This window comes from Lissotriton helveticus, chromosome 10 (assembly GCF_964261635.1).
Source record: "Lissotriton helveticus chromosome 10, aLisHel1.1, whole genome shotgun sequence".
NCBI classification, from domain to species: domain Eukaryota; kingdom Metazoa; phylum Chordata; class Amphibia; order Caudata; family Salamandridae; genus Lissotriton; species Lissotriton helveticus.
The window spans coordinates 537883876-537898810 of record NC_136071.1 but is presented as its reverse complement, the minus strand read 5'-3'; the positions used below and the strand labels follow the sequence as shown (position 1 = coordinate 537898810).

Sequence of the window (14935 nt, the reverse complement as noted above, 5' to 3'; positions counted from 1 at the left end):
GAGTTTTCTGGGTGTCTCTGAACATCAACCTGTACTGTTCAGTTGTTAAGCCAAACCCATCAATCAGTGCAGTTTTCAAGACTTGGTAATCATTAGCATCCTCATCTCTAACAGTGAGGAGCTTATATCTACCTTTACCTTCAAAGGAGAGCCACAAAATAGCTGCCAACTGACTCTGGGGTACCTGCTGTACTTTGCAGGCCCTCTCCAGAGCAGTTATCCACTTGTGGATATCATCTCCTGTCTTATAGGAGGGCACTATTTTACTCAGGTATCTATTATCAAAACTCCTGTCTTTATCCTTAGGGATATTGCTGCCACCAGTGGGTGCTAACCCACTCAACTGTTGCGCTCTAGCAAAGGCAAGCTTCTCTTTGGCACGGGCAAGTTCTTCCCTTTGGATCCTCAGATTAGCTTCCTTCATCTTTGCTTCATGCTCTCTCCTCTGAGGGGAAGTCATCCTCCTCTGAGCAGATGCATGAGAGTGCACAGATCTATTGGAGTCCCTAGAAGGAGATCTATCTCTCCTAACCCCAAAGTTAGGCCTGCTAAGGGTCAGCACTGGGGGTCCCCCAGTTCCTTCCCTATGTAGGTCTAAGTTGGGCCTTTTAAGTCTGCTGACTAAAGGTTGCCTATTGTCTGCCTCATCCTCAGATGGTTCCTCCTCCTCCTCCTCCTCATCTACATTCTCTGTTTCAGGGAGGTCTGGATCACCACGAGTACCTTCTAAGGGGGGCATGCTCCCATCTGGATTAGAGGGGCCTGGGTTAGAGGCCTTTCTAGCATCATATGTCTCTAAGAGACCTAACAGAAAAGGAGTGGTAGGGTTAGAATCCTGTTTCAATTTCCTGGAGGTACACAATTGTCTCATCTCCTGGAAACTGAGAGCTGCATATCTGGAAAGGACATGTGGAGGGTCACTAACCACTAGGGGAGTCTCTGAAGACTCTCCATGGGTAGACATGCTTTCTAGTGAGGTGTTAGTGATGCACCTACCTACACTATGGGTTTTCCTACTGATCCCTTGATAAGAGTTGTAGTCAGGGTGTGCTAGTTCCTTTCTACTACAACAGCTGGTTCAGTAGAACTCAGAGTATTTCTAAGCTTGTTATATGTACCTATAGTACCTTATGTGATCTTTCAAATGATATTTCAAGATTATATTGGGTAAAAACAACAGCAAGCTCAAATGCCAACCGCTGCACACCAATGTGAGAAATTGGCCTGATATATGATGCTCACTAGTTCTAGTGATCCCCTTGTATCAGTCCAAACAACCCTTATGGTGATTGGTTGTAAGTCAACCTTATAGACCAGCTATCCTAATGGTAGCATGGACAAAGCAGTCTTAGGCTAAACTCTTTTGGCATGTGAAGCCAGCTGTTTTACCACAATATAACCCCTTGAATACCAGATGAAAGGACACCACACAGGTTGTTATGAAAATAAACAATATATTTATTAATAACAAACACCTCTGAACTCTTTATGAGGTCAGAGGGTTAAGCACATGACAATCTCTTAGGAAAAATACGTATAAGTTGCACAAATTACAATGGTGCCCTAGGGGCACGACAAACCATATACTAAGTAAGTGGAAAGTGAAAGTCGATAGAAAGAATGGAGCTGTCCAGAGGCAGGAGGTTCGCTAGGACTACGCTATCTTCACCTTAGGTAAGTAATAGGAGGCCCACGGGACGCATGTGCAGAGTGTGAACTCACACGCGAGATGCGTAACAACGTCTATGGACAGTACTGTTCAAGAAAAAGGTGAGTACGGACAATCCTGACTAGGTAGGACTAAAACGACTGTGGAACTGGACACTAGGACAGTTAAACTACCCTTGAGCACCGAAATGCTCTCGTTACCTCACCCAAGGGCTGCGGGTGCATAGGTGTCAAAGTGTGTCGGGTTCTAACATTGAAGTCTATGGAGCCTGGAGGAAAAGATGCTGCAGGCGACCAGGAGGAAGATGTCCGGTGCGATCCAAGGGTGGATCAGTGAAGAAGAGGACCTGAAAGCAGAGGGGACAGTGTTCAAAGTCACTAGCCAGTGACCGGTGTGGAACCAGGAAGGAACCAGATGCTGTTGTTGCGATCAGGTGAAGAGTGGACGCTTGTCTCTGCAGCCACGTGGACCAGGAGGTGTCTTCGATGACCAGGATGGAGGCACGAGCTGTCCCATGCAGGCTCTCGCTGACCAGGAGGGTCCGGGATGCTCCTCTTTTGGAAGGGAGCAAGGGCCAGTCTGGAGCAACCAGACCAGCAGTGAAGGTTTCAAAGTTCGTCGTCTAGGAGGCCACTAGCCAGCCGTCAAGTGACCAGACAACGCGTCGAGCAGCAAACAGGCAGAAGGGCCCCACGCAGATCTCGTGGATGCTGTAGGGCTGATCTTCAGTGCAGGAGCTGCTCGGGACTGGGGCTTCTCAATCCCCAAAGCACTTGGTCGAGTTTACCTCGGGAGTCGTGCTGGAAGCGAAGTGCAGTTTCTTTCAAGATGGCCGGTCCCACGTGTCTCGTCGCACCCACGGATCTCAGCTGTACTGCAGATGTGAGTTGAGGTCGGGGAGGTCTGGGAATCCAGGTCTCGTCGGGCTCTAAAGTCTGGATCCTCGAGGGAAGACGACAAAGTGAAGCCGCTGGACGCTTGATGGTGCCTGCTTGTGCAGGGTGGACACTCCTTGCCCACAAGGGAGATTTCTTCAGTCTTCTGTGTAGAAAGTCGAAGTCCAGAGTTTCTTCTTGTAGAGTTTCAGTTCAGGATTAATCTAAACTGGAATGGGACCAGCTCCTACCTTTATTCTCCTAAAGGGGGCTGCACTACGACTAGGTCCCTCCCCTGGGTGGGACCAGGAAGGGGGGTGGTTACACCCCCTATCCTTTGTCCGGTTTTCGTGCCAGAGCTGGGGCAGGGATGCCCCAGCACTGGTTTGAACCGGTGTATGCACAGGACACCTTGTGTGCCCCAGACATGTCTCATTCCTTTCAGGCCTGTCCTACCCAATACACAAAATCCTGTCTGGGGTGGTGCTAGCACCTCCCAAGGCAGGAAACCCTTTGTCCAAGCCTCCCTCGCTGGAAGGACTCCCAGCAGCAGGAGGTCAGACTTGTGTTTGTGGTGGCATCATCCATTTTGTGATGCCAAGGCTCGAGTTAACTTTAACCGGGGTTCTCAGTTACATACATGTCGTGTCCCTCTAGAAGGGTGGAATGCTACCCCCGTCGCCAGAATTGGCGAGGGGGTAGTATTCCAATTCGTATGACACCTTACTCGACATGTTTTGATAATATTATACCAGAGTTAGCATTTAACCGCGAGGTTGATAATGCACTTAAGAGTATATGGTATAGCGTTATCATGGAACAGCTATTAGGACTTGCTTCCGCAAGCTGCAGACGGGCTCAGCTCATGCCAGAGCACCATCTCACATAATTCAAAGCACTCTGCCTTCAGGATTGATAAGGCCTGCCATAGGAGTGACTGATAGGAGGATATGTGTCCATTTTAGGGTTAGATATAGGTATACTATATCTATAGCAAAGGGGGATTACGCCACCTTGCCCCAGCTGTCGTGCAGCCAGTTGTGTCAGTTTTAGATGGCCAGCCAGGGGTGGCATAATACATGCTTCAGCCCCTGGTAGGCCCTGGGTACACCTATGCCCTGGGCACCTAAGGTACACTGTACAGGGACTGATAAGGTGGCCCAGTAACAATTGGTAAATGCACCTAAAGTACATGGTTGTCACTTTAGAGAGAGAACAGCTGGGCTGTGGGTCTGATTAGCAGGCCCACAGCCAGGGAAAGTCGTAAACCAGTGAAGCAAAAAGCTAAAATCTGGGGTGACCATAGGATTGCAGACCCCACTCTCCTACAAACTTTAATTAATGGAGTTATCTTGACATTTTTATTGTTGCCTGAAAATTGCTGGAGGCCAAGAATACAGCAGCAGGTGCTTTTAAAACCATAATATATTGCGCCCCCACCCGAAGTCAGTGCCCGGTGCGGTGGCACCGGTCGCACCGCCAGAGTGCTGGCCCTGCATGTAACTATTATTGAAGCATTCTGCTTGGGAAGGTGCTGGTTGTCCTGCCTGAATTGTGGGCTATAGTGCATGAGGTGTTATGACAATTGTGTGATGTCTATTCTATGCCAGAGCTCTTTTAACCGGAACTTGAAATAAGAGCCAATTTAAATGCTTGTAAAGAATAAACATTTTTCTGGTGGTCTCTTAATGTCTTTGCTGGAATTTTCCTACATTATTTCATGCTTCAGGATGTTATTTAGTTGTTGATCTGCAGTTACCAAGCCGCTGGTGTGGTTAATGTGAATTCACATAACAATGAAAAACGTGGCACTTGTCAGGAGCATAAACTTAGCAATCTGAAAACACTATGTGCTGCAATAGGAGAACTGATCTGATCGTTATTATTTTCCATAAGACCAGCAACGTGTAAAATTACTTTCAGTGCTTGCATATTCATTTAATCAATGGCTTTTTTCAACAGCATAATATTTATATTTCCCACCATTAATTTACCACAAACTTTGATGTCTTTAATGGCTAATGCAATGTAATTGGTAATAACACTCAAAAGGTCCCAAAGGCGAGACCTATTTGCTGTGCCAATGCTTGTTTTTTTACTTGGACTAGCCCTAAGACAGAGGTCTTCAATCTGTGGGGCGCGACCCCCAGTGATGCCCTGGAGTCCTGGCAAGGGGATCGCACATTCCCCAGCTTCACTTGTCCCTGCAATTCAAAATGTGTACTTTCCTTTTGTAAAGAGACAGCCCTCCCGGATGCTAATTTAGATCCTTATCAGCTGCTTCTCTGAATGAAATGCAAATGTAAAAGTGTAAGGAATACTTGGGAGCAGTTCTGTCTTTAATTAATCAAATCACTCCAAGCTTTGTGATACAGATTTGGGTTTCTGAGTGGAAGTGCAAAGCGTTAACAACTGGACAGGGAAGTGCTTGCTTTTAATTTCAGCTGTATTTGGCCAGCCCTTAGTGTTTTTATGTAGATACCTGATGATGAATGACCCCAAAAACATACCTCTTTTATGAAAATTGTTGCATTTCGGTGACAAAACAGCGATGCAACAGTTTTCACTGTGCCCTCCTTGCGACAATGGATGTGCCGCATTTATTGTACGGTGCACCATATCGTATGGAATTACAGATACCTCAGTATTTCTAAAGTGTCTGTGGGGGCAAAAGTGACACTTTGCTGGGGTGTGTATGAAAACAGACACAACTTTAGCAATGTGTCCTTTCACATGGGGCAAGCCCCATGTCAAAGGGCCTGCATAAGTCTCATACCTGACGTGAGCCAGGTGTAGGATATTGACACAGTAGTGTCTTAGAGGTGTCAGAGTGAAATCTCATAGATTTCACTGTCACTTCTATGACCCTTTATTGCGGGGAAACACCCACTCTGCAAACATTATACCTGACACAGGTATAATGTAGCGCAGGCCTTGACAAAGTGACACATCTGCTTAGAAGTGTCACTTTGTAAATATGGCACAACGTGGTGCATTATTTACGTTGCCACAGTGTCACAAAAAGTGACGCTATGGTGGCAAAAAAGTGTGACAAGCCTTCATAAGTAAGGCCCAGAATATTTTGGGGCTTATTTATGACAGGCTTGCATCGCCAGAGCATCCTTTTTTTTTTGTTGACACTCCAGTGGCGCAAGCCTCTCAACCATACTTATGAGGCCGTGCAAAGTTACCTTGCATGGCTTTGCATGGCCTCATAGAAATTGAGTAAGACATAGCAGCGCAAGACCCTGCTTTGAAATACTCTGCATCAAGGAGGTGTTCCATGGGCTTTGTGTGGGGTTCTTACACAACACCCATGGATTTTGATGCTACCCCATATTCACAAAATCACGTAAACCTGGGGAGCTTCAAAAACAGGTGCCTCCCCAGGGGAGGTGTAATGAGGAGAGATGTTTTCACAGTAAAAATTATTTGTTGTAGGAATTGGGGGCATTTATAGTTGGCGATATTGTTGATGATGAAGAATACAAGGTTTTAGAATTTTTTGTCAGAAGGGGGTCCTTATGCCTAAAATAGTTGGACTAGGGGGACTCGTTATCAAAAAGTTTGAAGACCTCTGCCCTAAGACCTGAAGTGCAAAGACAATCTGTTGCAGTAATGAACTCGAGAGCACCAACAGGACTGTGCCTCAAATTTCATTGGTAACCTTTTTTTTCTTTGCTTTCTGACAATGTTCCAAGAGTTAGAGTTTGGTTTCACATTCCTGTATCACTTTTGGTTTCATCCTGGAACAGCCTTCAAAAGACTTGGGGCCAGATGTAGGTAGCCCAATACCGGTCGGAAACGGCCGAAAATACAGATTTTCGGCCGTTTCCGACCGGTATTTGGACATTGGTATTTAGGGGCTCAAAAAACATGCAGATTCGGTAATTTTACAGAATCGGTAAATTTACAGAATTGGTAAAATTACAGAATCTGTAAATTTACCGATTATGTAAATTTTACTGATTCGGTAACATTACCAACCGGTAAAATTACCGAATCTGTATTTTCAGATGTAGGTAGCACTTTGACCAGTGCTACAGGCCTTTCAGGATTCGGTATTTACCATGTAATACAATTGCATGGTAAATAACGAATCCCTGTGTACATGCACATCTGTGCATGTACACCTGTGCCATGTGGCACACAGACATGCCCTAAGGGCATGTCTGTGTGTCACATGGCACACAAGTCAGAAACAGGGGTGCAACAGGGTGTCAAAGTGACACCCTGTCCCCCTTGTAAATTCGGTAATTTTACCGATTCGGTAATTACCGAATCGGTATTTGCTATTGAATCCTATGGGCTTCAAGGCCCATAGGAATCAATGGCAAATACCGATTCGGTAATTACCGAATCGGTAATTACCGAATATTACAGATTCGGTAAAAATTACCGAATTTTTACCTACATCTGAATTACCGAATCTACACACAAGTCAGAAACAGGGGTGCAACAGGGTGTTAAAGTGACACCCTGTCCCCCTTGTAAATTTGGTAATTTTACAGATTCGGTAATTACCGAATCGGTATTTGCTATTGAATCCTATGGGCTTCAAGGCCCATAGGAATCAATGGCAAATACCGATTCGGTAATTACCGAATCGGTAATTACCGAATATTACAGATTCGGTAAAAATTACCGAATTTTTACCTACATCTGATTTACCGAATCTAGAATACCGAATCTGTAAAATTCAGTATTCTAGAGTCGGTAAATCAGATTTACCTACATCTGGGCCTTGGAGTCATGTAGGGTCCCTAGGAACCGGGAAGATAGCCGGCGAGGGTCAGTCACTGACGTTTGTTTGAGACATGGCTTACATGGCTTTGTTTGAGACATGCTTGTTTGCAGCAATAATTTTAAAATTGTTTATATATTTTAATCAGCCCGTTTTTAGCTGCTGACACAGACTATTCCTCGCGGCAAGATTTACATTGGCCCGAGGACCCCCGAGGACTTTGCCTGACCGGTGCAGCCGATTTTAGGGCTGACGCCGGCAGGTTAGAACGGTCGCCATCTTGGGGAGGTAGGAAGGAAGAGGGTAGCGGTCCAGTTGTTGCACGCTACCCGAGTGCAAAGTTATTTAATTCACGCCCTCCTGCGCGACCTTAGATTACTACTACTCACCCCTGAGGCGAAAAGCCGGGGCTCTCCTCACTATCCCTTTCTTTTCTGGCAATTACCTGTTCAAATTGAATTGTTTGCAGCAATAATTTTAAAATTGTGTATATATTTTAATCAGCCCGTTTTTAGCTGCTGACACAGACTATTCCTCGCGGCAAGATTTACATTGGCCCGAGGACCCCCGAGGACTTTGCCTGACCGGTGCAGCCGATTTTAGGCCTGACGCCGGCAGGTTAGAACGGTCGCCATCTTGGGGAGGTAGGAAGGAAGAGGGTAGCGATCCAGTTGTTAGGACGCTCCTCTCCTCCCCCACTGGATATATGGATGACACCTTCCCGTCCGCGCAGCGGGCGCGCCGGCGGCGCGCCGAAGGCGCGCCAAAGGCAAGCCCGTCTGCGCCCGTCCGCGGCTGTCCGGGGCACGGGGCCAGAACCCCTGTCCATCCCACCCCGATTGCCATAAATAATAGGCCACACATTAGGTACACCGCTAATGATTTGCTTGCCATACGCCCCAAGGCTAAAGAGAGTTGCTGCCACACTATGTCAGTAGACTCTCCCACGATGCACTGTGCGTCCTGCCATTTTACGATCAAGAAGGGAAAGGATGGCAAGCCAACAGGGAAGGCCTTAAAAATGTCACTACTTAATTGTAGATCCCTCAAAAAACACAGATCAGAGATACATGATCTTGTGTTAGATGGGGATCTCGATGTACTCTTTTTAACCGAGACGTGGCTTGATACAGCCTCGACTCCAGAAATCTTGGAGGCGGTCCCGGTAGGATATAGCCTGCTCAGAATCGATCGAGAAAAACAGATAGGAGGTGGACTGGCTATAGTGCATAAGAGCGACATACACTGTACCCTAGAGAAAGCTACTCTGCCGAACAGTGAGAGTGGTTTTTTTGCGATAAAGACTAGCCCTAAAAGTAACATCCATGGACTTCTAGTATACAGACCCCCGGGTAAGTCTTCACAATTTGCCACTCAGCTGATAGAACTAATAACGCAACATGCACTCCGACATAAGAAATTTCTTATTTTGGGAGACCTTAATTTTCATTTTGAAGATGTTAAATGTAGAGAGGCACAGGCCGTGGTAGAGGTCTTGAAGTCACTGTCACTTACACTGCAATCATTATCTCCATCTCATCAACTTGGCCATCTTTTGGACCCTGTGTTTGCTAACTGGGAAGACCTCAAAATGAATACTCCGTTGCAGATCACATGGTCCGATCATTTTGTCATCCCCTTTGAGGTGCAAAATGTTCTACAAGAATGCAGCGTGATTAATTCTAATGTGCCCAATTCTAAACACGTGAAACGCAGAGACTGGAAGAACTTTACAGAGGAAAAGTTTAAATCTGCCCTTGGTAGAGAACTTCCTCCGTCTAACGACACCCTGCTTAAGGCTTGGGAAGACTATGAAAAATGGATGTCCAGGGCTCTGGACACAGTAGCACCATGGACATTTAAACCCCCTGTCAGAAAGACTCAAACGGCTCCATGGTTCTCCAAAGAACTTAAGGAAGCTAAGGCCAAATGCAAAACCATTGAACGAGGATGGAGAAAAAACTATGATCCAGAGGACAAGTCAAAATATAAAAAGGAATTAAAAATTTATCACAAACTTATTAGAGCAGCCAAAGGTGTCCATTTCAAAGAACGTATTGAAACTGCAAAAAATCCTACTAAGGAACTTTTTTCTATATATAAAGAGCTCACGGTTCCCACTAGACTTGAGGCTCAAGACACATACTCTAATGAGCTATGTGAGGAGATTGCGGACTTTTTTGTGAAAAAAGTAGACTTAATACACGCTACCTTCACAGACAGCCCACATGACCCTCACTCAATAGTGAGAAATGTTCCCGATACCAAGCCCCAGTTGACAAGCTTCTCAGTCCCTAAGAGATATGACCTGCTTCCTATTATGAGAGGAATACATTCTGGATCCCCTCTGGATGTAATTTCCCCTAATCGATGTATGGGAGTCCTTGATGGCATGATCGAGCAGATGGAACAGCTTATCGCTCTCTCTTTTCAGGAATGCCATGTGCTGGAGGTCTGGAAAACCGCACAGGTCATACCCCTGAAAAAGAAAGCGAACGTTCACATCTCTCCACTGCAAAACCTCCGTCCGATATCCCTCCTCCCCTTCTGTGGGAAAGTTGTGGAGAAGGTTGTGAATAAGCAACTTATGCAATTCATCGAAGAGAACTCTTGCCTCCACTCAACCCAGTCAGGTTTCAGAGCAGGATATTCAACTGAATCCGCGGTCCTCTTTTCCACAGAACGCCTGAGACAACTTGTTGATGGAGGGCAGACAGCAGCGTTGGTGTTATTAGACCTCAGTGCAGCATTTGACACCGTGCTGCACTCAACGCTGCTGTCGCGCCTCTCAGACATGGGAATAGAGGGCCCAGCCCTGGAATGGATAGGATCCTTTTTGAAAAACAGGAGTTTTCAGGTACATTGCCCTCCTTATAAGTCATCTCCTCGCAAGTTGAGGCATGGGGTTCCACAAGGCTCAAGTTTGAGCCCCACGCTGTTTAATATATATATGGAGCCTTTGGCACATATTGTGGAATCCTATGGTGTGGATATCGTCACATACGCTGACGATACCCAATTAATAATTCAACTTGCTAATAACCAGCCTGAGGAAGCCATTAATTTCTCCAATTGTATGCGGGCAGTTTCTGGGTGGATGAACAACAACTGCCTTCGCCTAAATGGCGATAAAACCGAGCTGCTAGTGGTCGGTAAGTCTCTCTCCACCTGGTCGCAGGACTGGTGGCCGACGGAATTAGGGCCAATCCCCCGCTCAGCAGAGGTTGTAAGAAACTTGGGAATCATGATTGATGCGGAGCTTTCCTTCAAGCAACAAATTAGCAAAGTCACTGGAAAATGCTTTGGAATATTAAAGACCCACCGCAAAGTCCTCGACCTGCTCCCCTTTGGTGCCAGGAAGAAACTTATCCACGCCCTAGTCACGCCACATCTGGATTATGGCAACGCCCTTTTCCTTGGCCTGAGTAAAAAAAACATTCAGCAACTTCAGTGTGTCCAAAATGCCGCTGCCCGCCTGGTACTGAAACTTCCACGCAGGGCATCCGGTACAACGGCATTGCGTAAACTTCATTGGCTCCCCATTGTGGAGCGTATTAAATTTAAGGCACTATGGGCCAGATGTAGGTAGCCAAATACCGGTCGGTAACGGCCGAATTCGGCCGTTACCGACCGGTATTTGGCATTTGAGATGTAGGGGCAAGGAAACAGGGCAAATCGGTAATTTTACCGATTCTGTAAATATACCGGTCGGTAAATTTACCGACCGGTATTTTTCCAGAATCGGTAAAATTGAGATGTAGGTGGGACTCTTCTGAGTCCCACAAGCACTACAAAATCGGTATTTTACCATCAAAATCAATTTGATGGTAAAATACCGATTGAGGTGTGCATGCACATGTGTGCATGCACACCTGTGCCATGTGACAGGCAGACCTGCCCTTAGGGCAGGTATGCCAGCCACACGGCCCCCGAACCTTTTTTGGGGGTGCTAGAGGGTGTCAAAGTGACACCCCCTGCACCCTTGTCAAAATCGGTATTTACCGATTCGGTAAATACCGACCGGTAATGCCCCATTCATTCCTATGGGCTTCAAAGCCCATAGGAATTAATGGAGCATTACCGGTCGGTATTTACCGAATCGGTAAATACAGATATTTACCGATTCGGTAAATGGAACATCTGGATGTTCCTACATACCCCCCATTCTTATTTACCGATTCTTAATTACCGAATCGGTAAAATTCGGTAATTAAGAATCGGTAAATAAGTTTTACCTACATCTGGCCCTATGTATGGCTCATCGTATTGCCCAGGGAAAAGGCCCAAACTACCTGCAAAGACTCCTTATCATCCATCGTCCTACTCGAAATCTTAGATCCGCTGGAGTGATGTTATTTAAACTTCCCCGCGTTCACAGGTCCAGAATGGGAGGTAGCTCCTTCCGTTTCTTGGCTAGCAAACACTGGAATAGCCTCCCCTTGAACCTTCGAATGGAGCCCTCCGAAACAAGATTCAGACAAAACCTAAAAACTTATCTTTTTCCCAAGTAAATAGTACCCTGATACATTCTAGGACTTTAGTGTGACCTGGTTCTAGCTTCATCTGGGAGCAGTAGTTTTTCAGCGCGGGGACACACCGTCATAGGTGTAACCAGGCGCTTAAGAAATGGTCTTATTATTATTATTATTATTACAAGGTTTAAACCCTGATGTTTTAAGAGATTACATGTCCCTTGCACACTGTATACATTTTTTATTAGAATCTTTTTTCGTCAAAACGGAAGAGTGAGGGAGTATGGTCTGTTTCTAAGTTGGAAGGTGTGGAAAGACAGAAACTGACGTCAGCGACCAGAGGTGATGATTATAGCGTATTTGGCGCCACTTTTGGGGCAGGATAGAGTCGATGTAGAGCCGCATGACACCACCTACCAGTGTACGAGGGAATTGCGGAAAAGATTCTCTAGATCCAATCTGGCTCCAGGGAGTATTCACAAGTTGAGGATTCGGTGCTAGAAATATCCATCACCTACCAGGGGAAAGTGTGTGAAGGTGTTAGTGGTTCTCAGCTGTTGAAATATTGATCGTGCAGTATTTACAAAGCCAAGGGTGTGTGGGTAACTGTGTATGTGTGTGTGTCTGAGTGATAGAGGAGGGGAGGAAACTAATGAAAGTACATGCAGAAGGAAAAAGTCAAAAGGCGGTGAAAGATTGTGAGACATGAAGATGGAGGGACTTTACACAGAGTAATGTGGTCGAAGAAGAGTGTAAATACCAGCGCTAATGGACAGATTGCAGAGGAAAGTGATGTGAAGGGGAGAAGAAGAGTGATCGACACACTAAGAAGGTTACCCCCCAGACCGTAATGTTTAATTCACAATCTCAGATTTTCAATTGTTTTTTTACAGAATTCCATCTACTCCGAATTTAAACACTCTCAAAACGTATTAATCACAATAATCAAAATTGTTGTTATTCATTTATGTGATATTGAATGCAAATCAACTCTAGCAAGCATTACCAAAGCCCATAGGTCCGGCTTGTTTTAGTTTTATGTGCTCGTTGCCCTGTGATATTTTTGGATGCAGTAAGAGAGTGTATACAGATCCATTCAGATACAAGTTGGATGCAGTATATCTCAACCACAGGATTCAGGTTCGAATGTTTTCGGACATGCCTGTAATTAAATAGGACACGCCTCTTGCAAAGGATTCCTTGTTTCACTTCTTTGGCGCATTCCTTTTATAGAGTATCACCTTTTTCAGTCCATTTAAGTCACTGCTCCACTCTCTCTAAAATGTATTTCATATACAAATAGAAATTAATTGAAAGAAAAAACTCCTTTCAGCAGTTATGATTACCATAGATGCTTCGAAAAACATGTGAGACTAAATTTTTTTTCAAACGATGCACATCTCACTAACGCACTGCACCACATTGTGACATACTACAACACATTACATGGTGGTAAGTTAAGCTTCAATGACTGTAAAAATGGCATCTTGGCGAATAGATTTTACTACGTTTTTAATTAAGTTAAGATTATTACTTGTATTCTTGATGCACAAGCGTTTGGTATATCCCTCCCTATATCAACTGTCTCTGCCTTCCGTTTGCTTACCTTTGTAGAATTTCTGCTCCCCCTCTGCTCACAAACTCGGATGTCAAAATCTGACCGACAGCTGTTGCTTCACGACTTGTGAGAGCCACAGTGACCATGGTGGCTAACATATATTCACAGCCAGATGTGAGGCGATGCTCGGGCAGGTGCTCCCCAGGATGAAATGCACGTCACAGCCTCGCATACTCGCCTCTGCTCACTGTTGGTCGGAAGTGTAGAGAAAAGGGCGTGGCTTCCTTTGGAACATGAGAACATTTTGTATTCGTCCTGAGGATCTTCAGGGATATTTATGCGAGAAATTCGAGAATTTCTCCGACTCGAGAAACACCTCAAGACATTTAGGGTCATTTGAAATAAGACTTGCCTCCTTTTACTTCATGTATTTGTATTTTTTATTGGACTTTTCTACGACATGTCTTTATGCTTTGGTATAACGCAAACTGTAAAATTAAGAGCAGAGGAACTGAAGAAGTGAAATAACTTGTGACGAATCCTACGGCATTTAAGTTCCACGCCCTGTTGGTAATTATGTAGCAGTTTGTGGCATGATTAACAGGTCTCGTAAGATGCCTGTCCCAGTTATGCAATTACAGCACGTCCGGATAAATGCGCCGTTTCATTTATAGAATTACAACTCTGCAAACATCAATTCTTCATGCTCCACAAGTTATTACCACAGTGGGTGCAGTGACACCGGGGCCCAAAGGTGTGAGGCTCCAATGCATAGTACCCCGGAGCTTCTACTACCCAGCTGAACGCAAGTTGGCCCAAATCCATTGCTTGTTTTAGTAACAAGAGCAGCTTTGATACGTCACTGCTATGCAGAGAACTTTACGAGAGAGGAGAACAAGCATTGTAAATGACAACATTTTTATTTATGTGTTGGTTTTGAAAACAGTTAAATAAATGGCATTGTCATTTACAATGCCAATAGCTTAATCTCTCGCAAACACCACACAAAAACACACACCCATACACACACACAGACCCACACACACACACAGCGAGCCCCCCACACACAAACACACACGCAGAGAGGCCTTTACACAGGCAGACTGGGGCTCTTTCAGAGAAAGATTATTAAATCAAGCACATCTGAATTATTTTCTAATGTGTGCTCATCAGCTGCTTGCCCGGTTTATTTGAATTTCCTTGGCCTTCTCGACACATTTCCTCAGCAATATACCATATTTTGGTACAAGACTGTTCCATAGTCGTGGCTGTAAAGTTTGTGATGGGCCCTAGGCCCTCATGCTGGCAATCAGTCACACGCAGACACAGGACACTCTGGAGGTATGGTGCAACTGGCCCAGAGCACGTAGGCTCAGCCTCTTTTATTCAAGCTGTGTCACCTGACCAGTGACATCAGTGGTGGGTCGGTGTTCAGTGTAGTTACAGGCTCAGTACTAGAATGCTGACTTATGCTGGGCATTACATTCCGCCCCAAATTGGTTAAAAATTAAACTAAACAGAAAAAGTCCAAAAACCTGTGGGGGAAATAAAACAAAGAAATGTACCATTGGACTTGTGCTTTCAAAACGAGTCTCTTTGGCTGCTTGCAAGCCGCAG

General features: G+C 45.3%; 1 protein-coding gene across 1 annotated transcript in view; it reads right to left on the bottom strand.

The window, feature by feature from the left end:
• LOC144785385 (uncharacterized) overlaps window positions 1–13512 on the bottom strand; it is a 41037-nt gene extending 27525 nt beyond the window's left edge. Inside the window, exon 1 of the mRNA XM_078664332.1 lies at window positions 13367–13512. Within this exon, the coding sequence (XP_078520458.1) occupies window positions 13367–13476 (110 nt within the window). The 5' untranslated portion in view covers window positions 13477–13512. The remainder of the gene's footprint in view (window positions 1–13366) is intronic.
• Between the last annotated feature and the right edge of the window lie 1423 nt (window positions 13513–14935).